Below are 16,625 nucleotides of genomic sequence, written 5' to 3'. Positions count from 1 at the left end.
TCCTCGTAGGCACTCATGGCATTCACAGCTTCTGAACGTGGACTTCCGTTGTGGTTCATGAAGTAAGAACATCCGATGACGAGCAGGCACTTGATGGCAAGAGAGATAGGAGCGGATGGCTGTGTGAGGTTGCCTGCCCAAGCAAGTGTCAATGTGGACAGCTTGTGGAATGCAGTGCCAGAATCATAGATCAGCATCGAAATCAAGAAGCGGAAGGGAAACCAAAGACCACCATTATCGCATCAAGATAGTGGCAAAGGACGGACTCTGACAGAAATGCTAAGAGGATCTGGATTCTACGACCAGAAGCACGAAGGTACTCACACTATCTACGGCAACCCTAAGCTGTGTGACAGGGGGCCCCTTCACCACTGTCATTGTATGTTGGCCGATACAGGAGACACGGGGGATCGGGCGGATGCATGGGCGTGGAGCAAATCCATCATCGTTGTCAATCCCATCTCCCAGATGCAAAAGCAGTTCTTGGTATGCCCTGTGAGGGATCATGGAAGCCATGATGCTCACATGCAAGAAGTTAGTCAAAGCCACTGTGGAGAGATACGAAGGGGGAAATACCTACAAAAGTTGTGTCGGGCTGTCCAAACCCATTGGTACATGTAAGAACAGCCCTTGAACCCCCGGAGCCCAACAAGATAGGCCACATTCATCCTGGAGGGATTGTAATACCAGGAGCTGAGGAGACAAAAAGGAGAGTCCCAGGAGTCCTAGAACTCGGAAAGATAGGTCACAGCATCCTGGAGGTATTGTAATACCAGGAGCTCAAAAGAGAAAAGGTCCAAAAATTGTCGGGAAAGACGAGATTTGATGACAAAAATTAAGCCGATAAGACTTACATCACGCGCTCGATTTCACGTCGGGTGACTGAGAGCAGTGCGTCCACCAATGCGATTGCAAGCAGCGCGATGAGGAAGACTGGGAGGTATATCGCAAACCGGAGTGTGACCTGGTCTTCGAGCCCCGAACTCTCCAACTCGTGTCCACTGGCATCCCGAAGGAAGGCGATCCCGGCCCGCGTGAACCCGGCAATCCGGTGGAGGGCCTCGCCACGAAGGCGGGCTAAGAGGTAAAGAAAAGCGCTGTGAAGGTAAGGATGCATCTCGAACGCTGTTGAGTAACGATCGTAATGGATTGATGCGGATGAAGAAGAAGAAAAGAAGAGATGAATGGAAATGGACGGTTGTGGGATTAAATAGATTGGTCGGAGCATCTGGCGTGATGCATCAAAGGGAAGAGCCTTTCCTATGCTGCTGCCTTTTCGATGAAATGAACAATCGAGGACAGGCAACGGAGGATAATTGAGCATGTAACGGCAAACGTCCCCTGCCGAGTTGGGAACATCGTGCCTCCTCAATGAGACTTTTAGCATCACTATGAGCATCGCAATTGCCCAATCTTCAATACATTCGTCGGTACATGTTCTTTCTGCAAGCCTTGGCCGTTGGCAAACTTCCCTCGGTCATGAAGACTATGATCGTGGCTTCTTCATTGCCCATCGCCATAGTCAATGAAGCCGCCTGCCACACGATGCGCTGATAAGGGGCAGTCTACATCACTGGACACGAAGAGAAGGAGGGCTCGGTCTCAGCCTATCCTCCCGTTGAGAACTTCCTGCGTTACTGGGCGAACCACGAGAGGTCATTACTGTAGGAACCGCAGTGTGCACCTCCCAAAAGCACTTGGTCTTTCATCTCCTTCTCACGTCATTTATCATTTGCACTTGACGAGGGGACTTCCCGCACTCCTTCCAAAGCTCGCGAAAGGTTGAACCTTGTCTTCCTCCAATGGCTTCGTGACAAACCCGTCGACCAGGCAGGAAAGAGACTGGCAGACGACATGTCCAAACTTGACCTTCGAAGAAGGAGGGGACTTAGTCCAGGTATTCATCATCATTATGAAGCTGGAAATTCTCTGTCACATTTGCCTTGTGGTTTTTCTCTAAGATATCGGCAGGAGACACCATGCAAGGATCACCTGGGTGATCAACTACCCACTCTTGTCCTCTGCACCAGCTTGATTCACGAGCGCTGTAAGACTTGCGAAGCAGAGCCAAGTATAGGACTTATATATCCATTTTCGATGATGATCTGCGAACTTGCATGTCCAAGCACGATCATGAGGTTGTCAAGCGTGTCTGATGTCGTATATATTGACGATATGTCATCACTGAGCCGCAAGATTACACATGATGTTAGCAGGCTCCGGCGCCGAAATCATAGTTTTATCTCGTACGATTCATTGAATAGGATATATAAGCAGCCGTACTTGGGTTCGATAAGCTTAAGCAAATGGTTTTGCGGACTGGATCAGTCCCCTCTTGAGATCTGACAATGAATTGCGTTCTGAGATAGAAAACAGATTCACAGTCTTTGCATTTAAGGTATGGGGACCAGATTAGGATCCTAGGAGTACGCCAGAACCCCGTCACAAAGTACTGAAGGTTTCACAATGTAGTCAAAACCGTGAAATTAAAGTACATCTGATATATCTAGTGAGCTAAAGCATTGCAAGTATTCGAGTACTTCCATGTGAGAGCAAAACCGATGCCCATTGCGAATAGGAAGAGAACCAAGTACTAATACGGAACCGGCTCCGTAGATCAAGTATCAAGGTCAAAGTGATGGCAGTCTTCCGGCTGAGCTTGAAATCCTCAAATGTATGTAGCTTTCGGTCTCTTGTCCCATCTTGAATTTTCAAGAGTCCTGCAACAAAGCACATCCTAGCAATGATGGTGTAAAGAAGGATATGGAAATGCGGGTGTCTCTCATGGGGGTTTGAATTTCTGTGAGATCGAAAGTCTATGTAGGCTTCGTCTCGCCGGACCCCCTCCTTTCAAGTATTGAAGAGGATACACCCTGTCGCTCCTTGTCATGTCACAAAAGATGACTGAGCACATAGCATCATACAACTAAGTAAGCATAAACAACTATTCAAAGAAGCGAGGAGAATCCACGTTGCAGAAAAATTTCTTCTGTTGATCCAAGCGCTAGGGGTGATGCCCGTTGACACCGAGTAGACAGATGGATGGTTTGCAGTCAGCGAAGCATGCTGCAGTACGTGTGAAAGCTTTCGGAATATTTCTTCCGTTTACTTACTAAAATATGTTCATCAGCACGGCCACTTGGTTGTTCGAAGCAAATCTAGGGATCGAAGTCTCTCTTCCAGCCACATGCAGGCTTGTGGGTGTGGTCAAGGTCCGTACTGGAAAGAATCCTACTAAGGTAGTTCAGTTGTCGTCACGTGAAACGAAGGACGTGCTGGTGTGAACATTCAACCTTGTATATCTCCTGAATAAAGGAACTGACAAGTTTCGGATATCGCGAATATCGACGAGTCTTTTCGTTCACCGTTGCAGACTTAAAGTACAACTGATCTGACAACAGCTAAGGAGAGATAGGCAGTCTTGCCCAAGAAGTATGCGAGTTTTTGGATACGGAAATGATTTTCCACCGACGGCAGCCGGACGTCTCTTCATATGAAAACGCGGATTGTCTATCGTTCGTTCCAGCTCTCTAATCTTGTGATCAGTCGGTCCTTCGAATCCTCATTCCTCTTTGGGGGTATTTCCGCAAAGTGGAGCAGGTGATGTGCCGGATACCCGAGCGGCAGCCGTTGCGGCACAGTCGCGTACGGCGAAATCGCCATCCCGTCATCCAGTTCCCGAATGGCGGAGACGTTACGCTACGCTCGAAGTGTGCCTTGAGTCCGAGATATGTCAAGCATTCAGACTTATCGATCCCATAAACGATTGGACCCATGGCATCCCCCCAGGCCTCGGCTTTGCCTACACACCACCATGTCAAGTCTGCAATCATCTGCAAACCCCTGCCTTGGCGGCGTGGTGCCAAGTAACCAACCAACACCAGCGCAGCATTTTGCTTATCCGCCGGCCGAGTCCCCGCAGTGCTAAGCTTTCCCGGCACTTATGTTTAGCCCGCGCGGATAGCGCCATACCTTAAGGCTACTCTTAAAAGGAAAGTGGTATTCGCAGGCGGATCCCTGGATACAACGGTCAACACCAACGGCTTTCACGATGATTCCGGATAAGGGAGGAGCTCAGTCGACGCTGGATGCACTTCGATGCAACAGCGTGATTCTCCATCACGCTCTATGGCTTAACCTCCATTTTCAAAAAGTTCCTTCGGGAAACACGGCATCGCGATATCTACTGACCTGCGAGAAGCAGAATAGCGGCTTCATTGCATCGGGAGGCCGGGACAATGGCGTGAGATATTGGCTGCCGGATGGCCGATGTCGATGTTGATTAAAACAAGCATCACAAAGGATATAAAGATGGGCAAGATTCTCGGCCAAGAAGAAAGAATTTAGAACAGCATCGCCAGCATCAATCCCAACAAGCCCCTTGCCATCTCACCTTCGGTCTCATCCCATCAATCCTCATCTACTTCACCAGTCAAGATGAAGTTCTCCGCTTTCGTCCTCGCCGCCGCTGGCATTGTCGCCGCCGCCCCCGGCACTCAGCTCGTCCAGCGCAACTACTCTCCTCTCACCCCTCGCTCGTCTCGCTCCCGCTACAACTCTTCCCCCATTAAGAGACTCTCCACCGAGGCCGTTGAGACCCTTGAGAAGACCTCCGGTGTCAAGAACGTCGACTACTCCAGCAACTGGGCCGGTGCCGTCAAGATCGGAACCGGATACAACCACGTCACCGGTACCATCACCGTTCCCGAGGTCAGCGGCTCCAGCGGCGCCGCCGCCTCCGCCTGGGTCGGTATCGACGGCGACACCTGCCAGACCGCCATCCTCCAGACCGGTATCTCCTTCTACGCCGACGGCACCTTTGACGCCTGGTACGAGTGGATCCCCGACTACGCCTACAGCTTCTCCGGCTTCTCCGTCTCCGTCGGCGACCAGATCAAGATGACCGTCGACGCCTCCTCCAAGACCAAGGGTGTCGCCACTCTCCAGAACCTCACCACCGGCAAGACCGTCACCCACACCTTCACCAGCACCCCCTCCTCCCTCTGCGAGACCAACGCCGAGTGGATCGTCGAGGCCTTCGAGGAGAACGGCAGCCAGGTCACCCTCGCTGACTTCGGCACCGTCGTCTTCACCGGCGCCGCCGCCTCCGGCTCCAGCGGCTCCACCACCCCTGCCGGTGCTGATATCATTGATATTTCCCCCAACAGCGGCCGCACCATCGAGGCCTCTGCCTCCGTCAGCGGCAGCACCGTCACCGTCAAGTACGTCGGCTGAATGTCTACTCAACCGAGTACATATAACGATGAAACAGCAATCACCCTACTACAAGGTGGTCTGATACAGGGTGGGATCCTGTAATCATGGGGTTGCGGGGAGTGGCGAGGGGTAGATGCTTGGTTTTTCCTATTCTATGTCGAATGGGAAGCATTCCGCTCCTTTTTGGCGATTGATGGTTGACATGGTGTTATGACGCGGTCTTTTGACCATTCATCTTGTGCATATTGGATAGCTTCCACAGTAAATAACAGAACATATTCTGCATTTGACTCTTCCTTTGCATCATGCATTGTATCAGACATGAAAGAATTATTCCTGGTTGGCCTAGCGATCAATTCATTGCCTTAGAACTACGCCTCCTCAACACTTATGCTACTGCGACAGTGATTTGAAGACTGCTTAGATCCTCCCGGCAGTTTTTTCGAAGGATGCGTACCCCAGAGATCTCAGGAAATCCTACTTGATTCGCTCAGGCACGACATCAACAAGTTGAGATAAAGTTCTGACGCCGCCACGTACTAACGAACCTTGATTAGGAGGTGCCAAATGACACCCCGTTTACTCCGGGTCTGCCCTAAAGTCACACCAGCATGGACGGAAGGATAAATGAAAGGGAGAATCAACTATGCCAAGTTCGATGCTTTTCTCGCGATGATGTGGGCTAAGACTTCAAGTGTGATTGGTGATATGTGCATGAATAATCTAAAGGATGCTGCAGAATCTCATCTTACAACCCACCACTTCATCCTCACTTGTTCAACATCTCAGAGTCACAACCTCTGTGGACTCGTAACTTTGACGAGAGTGCAAGAGCTACGAGGCCTAGTAAGGCCACTGGAAAGTGGTAGAAATGTTCACAGACCAAGGCGCACCAGCGGACAACGAGTCCACGCGGCGAAGCATGAACTCGCTGTGTCTGAACGCCACGCTAGGGGCATACTGAGGCACCATGTGGCCACTGATCTTGGCAGTGGAATGGGTGAAGCCGCGCTCAGTGTGAACGGATCCTTGGACATTAGCACCGGCCCAGCTCGGAACGTTCTCGTCGACGTTGTTGACTGTAGGGATGAGGAGGTCCTCTGAGGGCTGCTTCTGGAATCCCTGCTGGCCGTTCCACTTGATGTACTGAATAGCGAGGGTGGTGACATTGGGCTTGATAACGTAGTCCGCCAGACCAGAGCCGACGTGAACGTTGTTCGTGCGCTCCACAAGGGTTTGGAACTTCTCCTCGTGCTCAGTGCCGTTGTAGTTGTCATTGTAGTCGACGAAGACGGGGTCCTGGCACTCGCTCCATGTAGGGTAGTCCACAGAAACGTGGATCGCCTTCCTAACTTCGGGTCTGTTGAAGTACAAGGTGGTATTGGGAGGGCTGTACATGATGGATGGGAAACCCAGAACATCCCAGAGAACAGGGCAGGTATCAAGGATGTGGTATCCGTTGAAGCAAGGGTTGATGATTGTCGAGATCGCGTCAAAGTGGGCAATAATATCGCACTCCTCCTTGACATTCGCTGCTGGCCAAGGACGCGCAGGAGGCGGGTACGCCAAGTGCTTGTTGAAGTACTCATCCAACTGACAGTTCTTGGCGTCTTGCTCGATCTGCTTGTCGGCACCGCTGGGAAGCGCAAAGACGTTTTTCCAGTAGCGATAAAATGACGGGAAAGCGGCGTGGTCGAAGTTCATCGCGTCATCGTAAGGCATGACTGGGTCGTAGTAGACCGCGCCCTTGACGTCGAAGTAGCTGGTGTCGTTCTTGTCGAGCATGGCGGCGCCGACATAAGGCACGTAGATACCGGCGTAACTTTCGCCGGCAATGTAGATCTTCTTGCCTTGCAGGTCGAAAGTGTTGACAAAGTTCTTCCAGAAGCTGACAAACTGGTCTGCGGTCTCGGCGTTGTCTGTGGCAGTGACATTGCCGCTGCTGAATCCTGTGCCGATGGGGTACTCGACCCTTCCAAGAAAGTGTTATTACCGTTCTCTTGTGCTCAAGCAGTTCAGGATTTCTCACCAAATCACGTTGGCTAGCTTATGCCAGGACCAAGCATTGGCGACAGGCTTGATGGTGCCATACTGCCACAAGAACGGGCCGTTCTCTTGAAGAAAGCCTGTTATTGAACATTTAGCAACTCATCCTGAAAGAGTTACAGGATTGGGCTTCACTGACCTTCCATGGAGGAGCATCCCGGGCCACCATTGAACCAGATAATGACATCGTCCTTGCCAGCAGGGTTCTCGGTGGGGAAGAACCAAAAGAAGTTCTTCTGCTGCTCACTCTCGGGCTTCGAAGCATCGACCGGAATGAGACCGGCGTAACTCTCGCCGACATCGAAGTCAACGTCCGGGATTCCGGTTCCGTCAACGTAGAAAGCTATGGCTTTGGTGTCAGAGAAGTACCCAGATTGAATAGCACAGAACATATCATACCACTGGTCTTGTTGTTAAAGTACTGCAAGGTGCTGCTACGACGCATAATCGCCCGCGGTGGAGCCTGCACCTCAGCATGACCAGGAGCGACGCGACGGAGCGGACTCCGGTGCGACTTTGGCGGTGCGTAGGCAGAGATCAGCGGCAAGCTGAGCATAGCCGTCAGGCCGGCGGTGAGACTTGATGTGCGCATCTTGAGGGTCTGTCGTTGTTCCTTGCCAAGATGTCAAGCTCCAGAGCCTCAAAGTGACCCTGCAGAGCCAAGAAGAGGCCAAGAGATGCAGAGGAACATGGCATCGCTATTTACGTGTCGGTAGGCAGCAGTCCCGCGGGTATGGTGGCAAGTCGCGCGCCGGCCAGTTGGGACGGACAAATGATACGAGATTTGATCATATTACGGTGGGTAGCGACTTGCCCCAAGGAGGCATGTCGATTGCTATGGCGCGTTCCCCTACTATAATTCTCTATTGCTCATTTCTGATCTTCACAAAACGCGCCGTCTCCCGTTAGCTACTGCATGAGGGATGGTTTGATTCATGTACAAATCAGGCAGGTCAATGGGATAATCTGGGGCAACCAACTGATAAGACGACAAAGTGCCGACATAGCCGGTGTCGGAGTGGAGAAAATTGAAATTATCAAAAGCTTGTTTTGTTACCCCACGGCCAGCCACGGACGTTGGATGGCTGTTCCGGTCGATGCACTGTCACTGTCAACGGCCGACTTACTTATCAAGTCTAGCGTCCAAGCAAAAAGTTTCTATGTAGTCCGATTCGAAAACAAAACCATCAGCTCTTCTTCACAACCAACAGCTGTCAGATCAACGTGATGGTCACAAGTTCAGCATGATCGAACCACGTTTGGTCAATGACCTGTCCGACCCCAAGCCTCTTGAACCGTCTATCTGATCCATCTCCGAGGTCTGGCTCTATTTCTGACAGAAACATCACGTTGGAGCCGTCAGGCTTTTCGTTAAATTCGTTGTTCGAAATCTCAGCAAGGTAGAATGGCTCAGCCGGCCACTCGTTCAAGTCAAAGACCATCCACCCACCAGGCGTCATATCTCTTCCAGAAAACAACTTGGTATTCTGCGTCACGAATCCGCCGTACGTGATGGATCCTTTGGGATAGAATTCCATGAAGTAGTAGTCATCCCCAGATCGAGTAGATGGATCTCCTTCTCTTCGTGCCTCCCACTTCTTCAACCGGGCCGAAAACCTCCATGCGGACGCGGAGCCACTTATCTTGACGCGATTCAGTTCACGAATACAACTTTTCGCCGCACGAGCTGGTGCGAGGAAAGATATAGCTCCAATGGTAGATGTCCATGACCAATGGGGTTGGTCTTGAAGAGCGAGCGGACGAGTCAACGTCACTTTCGCGAACCAAAGCAGCTGAGTAAGTACGCAATGTGTATGAAACGCTTCGTGGAGCAGAGAGTCATCATGAAATACCCCGGAGGTATATTCTTCGGCAATTCCTTTGCCAACCTCTGTAGCCAAGCCCAAGATTGCGACCGGCTTATCCGACTCGTATGTTAGGCTTCTTGCAGCGTAGGTGGACACAAGATCGCACCAGTCTGCATAGAACCTAAGATCTCTTCGTGATCTACTGACGAGTCGCTTTTTGGTTTTGCTTCCTTAGCTTGCCGATATCGCCTGGCGCTTTCAAAGAGCCTCTGCTCATCCCCCGATGTCTCATTTTCACCATCCTCGCATTTGAGCAAGGTGCGACACGCCCAGACCATTCGTGCTTTTGTAAAATGAATAACACGAGGGGATAGCATCCATTCTTGAGTAATCCATGCCCGACTCCCGAGCGGGGTTTCGCTGACCGTGGTATCCAGCGCGTCAGGAAACAGAGTTGCCGACATGTATTGTCCTTGATCCGGGTCTCCGTAGGGAAGACGGACGACTGGTTGCAGTGGAGGACGCGGAACAAAGCAACCCTCGGAGCCGTCTCTGGCACCGGACGCGGCGACAGTTATTTCGGCATCTTTGTAAATGCGCCCCATCTGAACTGACTCCTTGCGCCAGTCATCAGCGTCATCCTGCACGATGCATAGACTATCAATCCAGAGGTAACGGAAGCCGAGAAACCGTACAATCTTGATGGCATCTTGGAAGGTCCTGGGTAGACTGGCGAACTTGATGACGTTACAATGCTGAGCTAGGTTGTGAGATGTAGTTGTCAGAATTCTTTGCTTTCCCCAGCAATGGCTTAGAGCGGCATAGAAGGCATGGACTCCGTTGGTAACCAGGAGTTTCGGCTCCCCTGATCCATCAGCCGGGCCAACGTCAAGGACCCTAGTGGGCAGTGGTGGCATAATGTTTGAGCCACTCTTTGCCAAGGAAGTCTCTGGCCCAGTAAATGCCTCGTTGCAATCCTTGTGATTGGTTTTGCAAGTGTCGTACCAACGCTGTACCAGCCCGAATGCCTCGCTTGAGCCGGAGTCCGTCAATAGCCTCGTCCCGATGACGTCTTGGTTGCGGGCAGGTGCGCTATCTGTGATATGAACATCTTAGCTTATCCTGGCAACTATGGACTTGTTTGTCTGTTGGAGCTCTTACTAGGATCCGAGAATAGACTCATCTTCACTAGATCATAATCGTACTCAATGTCTGGGATATGCACATTGATCCCGAACAACATTGGAGGCTGCACACCGTCTCCAGGGGCGTCCTCTGCCGTATCCAAACCATCGCCGACACCAAACAAGTACAGAGGTTCAGGCTTCGTGTTCGTGCGAAGTTGTTCGTCTGACTTTGGGGTCCTGCAATCCTGGTCCATAGCCAGGCGTATAAGCCTGCAAAAGTCGCATACCTTGGCCAAGTGAATGAGGTCGTGTGCACTATCGATATGGCGATATCCATCAGGCTGAGCCAAGGCTTGCGGGGTAATACCCTTGCAAGCGGAGCAGAGAGCCGCCATCGTTGAATTTGTCAAGGCCAGCCGGGAATCGAACAAGTCTCGGTGATGGAATTTGCAATACTCGAAGAAAATGACTGAGCTCTAAACGCTGTGTCTTTGCCATTGTCGTGGGGGTGCGGTGAGAGTGCTTGCGCGATATTCTGCAACCTCTACATGTATTACATTATCTCCCAACCAGTTGGTGCCAATGTTCTATGCATGTCATCTAAGTCACCCAAGCTGGAACACTGTTGGCTTAATATTGCCAAACACGCGTCGTAAAGTGGAGCCACGATGGGGTCAGTCCCCCAGCCTCCTCATACTCGTTGTGTTTTGAGACTCACATCCGGGCTTTTCGGTCCAGCGATGTTTATCAAAATACTACATATGCCTGATCCATCTCGTTCCTTTCAGACGAATGATAAGATCGTTACAAAGTTCCACATATCGGATTTGGATCTTGCCGGCTTCGTATGAAGTGGATGAGTCCGGGTGAAGAACCCAGAACGATTGGCGACTCATGGGTTGACGCAAAGATTATCGGCGAGAATATGCAATACATCCGAACGCTTTAAGGAAAGTCTTGAATACGGGCAGAGAACGGTTTAAGTAGATTGTTTGAAAGGAATACCGCGACTCTGCTGCTGGTTTTGGTGACATTGGACTCTTCTGCCTTCTTGCTCAAGCCGTTGAAGGTGCGATTGAAGATGAAACAGTCCGCGACAGCGAAATCAACGCCAACATAGCAAAGCAAGATCCATCACTAGCATTTAGATGGTCAGCGTTGCCGTAAGTACAATCAAATCAACCCCAGGCCTAAAATTCATTTGATAGGGCGTAATCTTTTTTAGATATTGGGTAACTTGATCAGTTGGAATGGATAATTACTTAGAATTGCGTAATTAAGGACAGCTTTGACATCAATCCTTATCCGAGAATGCATGTTTGTCAAAGAGAAAAGAAGAATGAAATAAAATGAAAGGATGGTTGTCTTTTTAACGTGGCTTATTTCTACAAAAGCTATGTGGAGTTACACTTAATCGATCCATGTTAGGCAAGTCAATGGATTGAACCTCGGTATGAGCTCAAATCGAACCCCTTAGATCTTCATGAATACGTCTGATTTGGTTGGCTTCATTAAGTCGTGTTGATGAAAGCGCGAAGGTTGACGGGGTTCTGCGTCTCAAACTTTGTCATCTACCAATATTATCTCCATGTCATTTTGTCGGATTGGAAGTTTAATTCGACTACGAATCGCGGGCAGCGCAAAAGCCAATTGAAATCTCAACTAGACTCCGATTAACCCTCCAATCGACGGCTGGAACCTTCATTTTACATACTACGCAAGATCAGTTAATAGATAGCAATTGACCCTTCGTCAATCACAGAGCCCAACGGTTCGAACCCACTACCCTGGGAAAGGGATACCAACACATTTGAAGTCTCGGCGTAGATGAAACTCTGAGTTTCTTAGAAATAGTAAAATTCTCTTCGGTTTCAGCAGAATCCTCGGTTTCCTTCACTTTCTCAAAGTTCCTTGCCATGCTTGGCAAGACCAACCACAAGTCAAGTGGCCGCATCACATCTGCTGGCGTTTCCGAAAATAGAGAGTGATCCGCGCCCTTGCAGCAGCTGAGAGCAAGATATTCTCTCTGAAGCGGTGAGAATGAAACTTGAATAATGACGAATGACCGTTCTAAGCCTGAGTGACTTTGCTCATTCTGGTAGTGAATCCGACAGGAGACTCGTGTCGAGTTATGATCAGGCGAGGGTGTCTGATCTTTGCATATTCAGCCAGCCACAGGTCGAAACATCAACCCAGAGCTATTTTATTCCCACTGTATCTGACGGCTGTCGAGGTGATGTTCAGCGTGGCGTTTTAGTTACTTTTGTGCATGGCAGGGTCTAACTCTTGCCCCATCCTGAGACATACCGAGCCCACCAGCGGGCTGCTCCCGTCGGATTAGTACCCCGCACCTTATACCCACACCCGATCTCAGGAACCCCCCAATAGGTCAACTTCGCATACCAACGATGGAGCGACTACCGGTAGTAAGCCTACCTGCGTGCTTATGACTGACTGAATTTGCAGAAGATAATTGATATCACATCAATCTCCGACATTGCTTCATGTCTCATTGCCGCACTCTGGGCACCAGCCTGACTCTCCGTATGATGGCATCAATGTGGAACAGAAGTTGCAATCATTTCACCCAGAGAGGCAGTGAAAGCGTTTATCCTTGCCTCAATCTGTGCAAAGACGCTGGAGAAGCCTAGAGATCAAGAGACTTAGTCCACAACCTGATTCTGTCTACACACGCCAGTGCTCACCATTCATGACTCCATGCGGAACTCCTTGATTGATGGTAGTCGTCTATCGACATGAGTCTTTGTGTCATGAAATACCGACAAAAGTGACTGAGGCCCACTACTCTTTCGACTGTTCATCTGAAAAGGTTTAGAAGTATCCGTCAATCGTCTCCGTCTCCAGCCTCCGAAGACAACAATCGGCTTTCCGTACACATTAATCGGTGTGCTTTGATTATCAACGTTGTGGACTCACATATATCTAATGCTGTTGGAAAGAGCGATCAGCGGCAACCAGGAGAGGGGATGTATGTTTCCTCACGGCCGGCATTTTCTTGAAGATCAGTTGTCATAAGTAAGGAAATCGTTTGGGTACTTGCAAGATGACCCCATCCTTCGGCTAAGGTAGGTACCCACATGTCAATATCTCGGAAAGTCCATTGCTTGTGATTGAAGTGCAGCCATCCGCAGTTACGCAAGGTATCTCGGCACGCTCGGATTGGAGGTACACCAAACACACTCCTCAACAAAGTGTCGGGCTGGGAAAGGGGGCGGACTGCTCACTTTCATCGGCGGGATGGGTGTTCACTATCGTTCCACACCGCTACCATTGCCAGAGAGGCATTGAAACAATCTGATGGAATGCGCATTTGGCGCTCTCCGCCTGAAAGGGAAAGTTGCGACCGACCAGTACCGCTGCAGCTGTCGGGCGTTATTTGGAGTTCTCCCATGCGGGAGATGGAACATATGGAAATGATTAGCGGGTTACACTACGCGGTCGGTCAGACAAGTCTGTCCTATCATATCCCTGTTCGCTTTGAGATGCTCAATTTCGATTAGCACGTTCAAATCAACCATCACGAAGCGTTGCTCTCGAACGATGTTGCTTGTTTGCCTTCAACATACAGGTTCCTTGGAAGAATTCAAGTTGCGAGGCAGAGGCGCACGAGAATCTCCCGATGAGTGTTCTTCCTGCGCGTCCATCCCCTCATCCGTCTCACCGTGCCTCTAAAAGAGCAAAGCCAAGAAAAAGAAACCCGCAGGGAAAGGTAACACACAGCCACACCATTGCAGCATACTCACATTGCTGTATTATAACACCATGATCTTGATATGAACCTTGAGATCTTAGGGCTATGAAATGACTTAGCCTGTCTCTTTATGGCACAAGCTTTCAAGTACTTGGTACTTAATCTGCGTGTCCACCTGTTCGTGCCCCTCGACTTTGTGTCTTCCTAAGAACTCATATCTCTACCAGTCTACTTCTCGCCTAGTACCTCCAAGTCCTCGGACAGAACCACTGGAGAACAAGCACTGTGCCATGGCGGAGAGATTGGATCAAGGCCGGAAGTCAGCACTGCTGATAGGCATCGACAAATACGACAGCGATGCGATGCCTGACCTTCACGGTTCCCTCTCTGATGTGGCTACCACCGAAAAGTTCCTCAATGCCGTTGCCGGCATCTCCAACATTACCAAGCTTACCTCCCCGCCGGATCCATCCAATGACCTGCTCCCAACCTTCGACAACGTCACCTCAGCATTCCAGACCCTCGCTGACAACGCTCAGCCTGGCGACTTCATTTATATTCACTATTCGGGCCACGGCACTCGTCGGCCCACCGTCTTCAAGGACCTTAAGCACGACACCGCTCTCCTTGACGAGTGCCTGGTACTCGCCCGTAGCGACCGATTGCTCGATTACCTCCGTGACGTCGAGGTCGCCTTTCTGCTCAAGCAGATAGCCGACAAAGGCGCGACTGTTACCTTCGTGCTTGACTGTTGCCACTCCGGTGGAGCCACACGGGGGGGCGACGGAGACATTGGGGTGCGGGGGGTTGAAGATATCCCGGAAGGGAGTTTCTTCGATTCTAATCGAAATCCCATTCAGTCTGTGGAGGATCTGAAAGATGCCTGGCGCCCGCTCTCAAACGACATTGAGAACGCCGGTCGTGGCGGCAGTGTGGAAGAGCACTGGATGACGTCGTCCAAGGGGATCAACTTCTTCGCTGCGTGCCAGCCGGACCAGAAGGCGCAGGAGGTGTCGTTCAAAACGCCGTTGAAGAAGGGGCTGTTCACTGATTGCCTCAACCGTGTCTTCAACGCCCTCGGAGGGGCAGATTGCCTGCCCCAGCTCAGCTGCGATGTCGTGTTTAACCTCGCTGCAGCGCAACTAGAGATCCACGAGCAAAAGAAAGGGGCGGAAGAGCAGCAACCGGTATTTGGCGGCCAGGGAGACTGTCATATTTTTGGCATTGAGAGTGTGGTCCAACCTGCTGTCGTCATTACTAACGTTGAGGAATTGTTCGACGGGAACCTCAAGGTGAAGCTGACAGCTGGCGTGGCCCACGGCGTCATCGTGGATGACATCTTCGCCATCTACCCCAAAGACAGACAGCTTGACAGCCTTGCTGACTACACCGCACCGTTGGCTACCTGTATTGTGACTGCTGTGGAGGATTTCACCTGCACAGCGCACACCCAAGCTAAGGGTGTTGACCTCAAACAGAAGGAGGAGGTTCAACTCGGCTGCCAGGCTGTTAGTCTGCGCAGCATTTTGAAGGATCACATCCTGCAGCCTAAAAAGGTTTTGGTATTGGCTGCAGATGACAGTGCTGTGTCAGTGGCCCAGAAAGTCCGAGATTGCATCAGCCGGAGCAGCTTTGTCGATCTTAAAGACGACGGCGATTCCTTCTTCAAAGTGGTGTTGCAAAACGATGGCAGTTTCATCATATCTTTCACCCCAAACCAAGCTGAAGCCAATGTCAAAGACAAAGGGACGCCCGAAGATGTGCTCTCCCACTTAGTTCACCTGAGCATCTTCTACAACATTTTCAACCTCGCAGAAGACAACGCCGCGCATCAAGAACAAGACCTGACGGTTAGTAAACTCGGCTATCTCGATCAGGGCGACAAGCCCCCTCCTCCGCGGCAATTCAAACTGGGTGAAACCTCTCCCCTCCTCAAGGATCTCAAACTGTTCCCGAAAGACTCAATCGACATTGTCACAGGCCAAGTTCTAGTTATTGAGGTGAAAAATACCTCGCTCGACAACGTATACGTCGAGATACTGGACCTGGAGCCGTCGTGGCGGGTGTCACGGGCGTATCCAATGCCGAAGAGGAAGCCGATCATGACGACGCGAGGCCAGGGGACGCTCTTCTTCATCACGATGTCGCCATCGGAGAGGGTGGAAGGTGCTGTCCAGCCCGACACGTTCGACCGATTTGTCGTGATGACCACAACGGAGGGCCGCCTTAATTTCCGTAGAGATGTCCTCCCGGCGCTGAAGCTTGTTGGGCAGGAAGGACCTGGAATTGATAGCAACAAGCCGCACGTATTGGAGCCTGCTGATAGGAATGGTGGGAGGGCCGGGGATGGAGTTGAAGAGCCGCTGTGGTATGTACAGAAACTGGATGTACGGGTGGTCACGGAGAAGTGAGTCGGTTGAACCTAGCGATGAATAAATTACATTCATAATTGAGCTGCTGTTGCTGTGAGTGAGAATACCTTAGTTCAACCTAGCTTCTTTGATCAAGTAAGTCAACATACCCACTTCCTGGCACCCCCCTGTTTCTGGCACCCACAAAAACGCGAAAATCCACCACAACCCAATGCCCACCCCCAACCTCCTTTTATCACAACATTTTCAATTCGCGTCCAAATGGGCTCATCTTTTGCACATGTCTTCTTCTATATATAATGCCTCAATATACCGAAGATCAGCTTCGTCAGGCTCTCGAGGA

The 16,625-nt window shown here is 50.7% G+C and overlaps 5 protein-coding genes across 5 annotated transcripts; 2 read left to right on the top strand and 3 right to left on the bottom strand.

Moving 5' to 3' along the window:
• Positions 1-850: 850 nt before the first annotated feature.
• Positions 851-1,520, bottom strand: CTAM01_16102 (uncharacterized protein; the record flags this gene model as incomplete). The annotated part of the gene is made up of 3 exons (XM_060532095.1): positions 851-1,125; positions 1,291-1,364; positions 1,423-1,520. The coding sequence occupies 3 exons, from the start codon at positions 1,518-1,520 to the stop codon at positions 851-853; spliced, it is 447 nt and encodes a 148-aa protein (XP_060373316.1).
• Positions 1,521-4,437: 2,917 nt separating this feature from the next.
• On the top strand, positions 4,438-5,235 carry CTAM01_16101 (peptidase A4 family protein; the record flags this gene model as incomplete). The annotated part of the gene is made up of 1 exon (XM_060532094.1): positions 4,438-5,235. The coding sequence occupies one exon, from the start codon at positions 4,438-4,440 to the stop codon at positions 5,233-5,235; it is 798 nt and encodes a 265-aa protein (XP_060373315.1).
• Positions 5,236-6,060: 825 nt separating this feature from the next.
• CTAM01_16100 (uncharacterized protein) lies at positions 6,061-7,855 on the bottom strand (the record flags this gene model as incomplete). The annotated part of the gene is made up of 4 exons (XM_060532093.1): positions 6,061-7,189; positions 7,247-7,343; positions 7,403-7,606; positions 7,663-7,855. The coding sequence occupies 4 exons, from the start codon at positions 7,853-7,855 to the stop codon at positions 6,061-6,063; spliced, it is 1,623 nt and encodes a 540-aa protein (XP_060373314.1).
• A 622-nt stretch (positions 7,856-8,477) lies between these two features.
• On the bottom strand, positions 8,478-10,593 carry CTAM01_16099 (heterokaryon incompatibility protein; the record flags this gene model as incomplete). Its single annotated transcript, XM_060532092.1, has 3 exons — positions 8,478-8,950; positions 9,238-10,167; positions 10,233-10,593. The coding sequence occupies 3 exons, from the start codon at positions 10,591-10,593 to the stop codon at positions 8,478-8,480; spliced, it is 1,764 nt and encodes a 587-aa protein (XP_060373313.1).
• Positions 10,594-14,200: 3,607 nt separating this feature from the next.
• On the top strand, positions 14,201-16,321 carry CTAM01_16098 (uncharacterized protein; the record flags this gene model as incomplete). The annotated part of the gene is made up of 1 exon (XM_060532091.1): positions 14,201-16,321. The coding sequence occupies one exon, from the start codon at positions 14,201-14,203 to the stop codon at positions 16,319-16,321; it is 2,121 nt and encodes a 706-aa protein (XP_060373312.1).
• Positions 16,322-16,625: the final 304 nt, after the last annotated feature.

Source organism: Colletotrichum tamarilloi (assembly GCF_030869305.1).
Source record: "Colletotrichum tamarilloi strain Tom-12 chromosome Unknown Scaffold_197.1, whole genome shotgun sequence".
In the NCBI taxonomy this organism is placed as follows: domain Eukaryota; kingdom Fungi; phylum Ascomycota; class Sordariomycetes; order Glomerellales; family Glomerellaceae; genus Colletotrichum; species Colletotrichum tamarilloi.
This window is presented reverse-complemented; position numbering and strand designations above follow the sequence as displayed.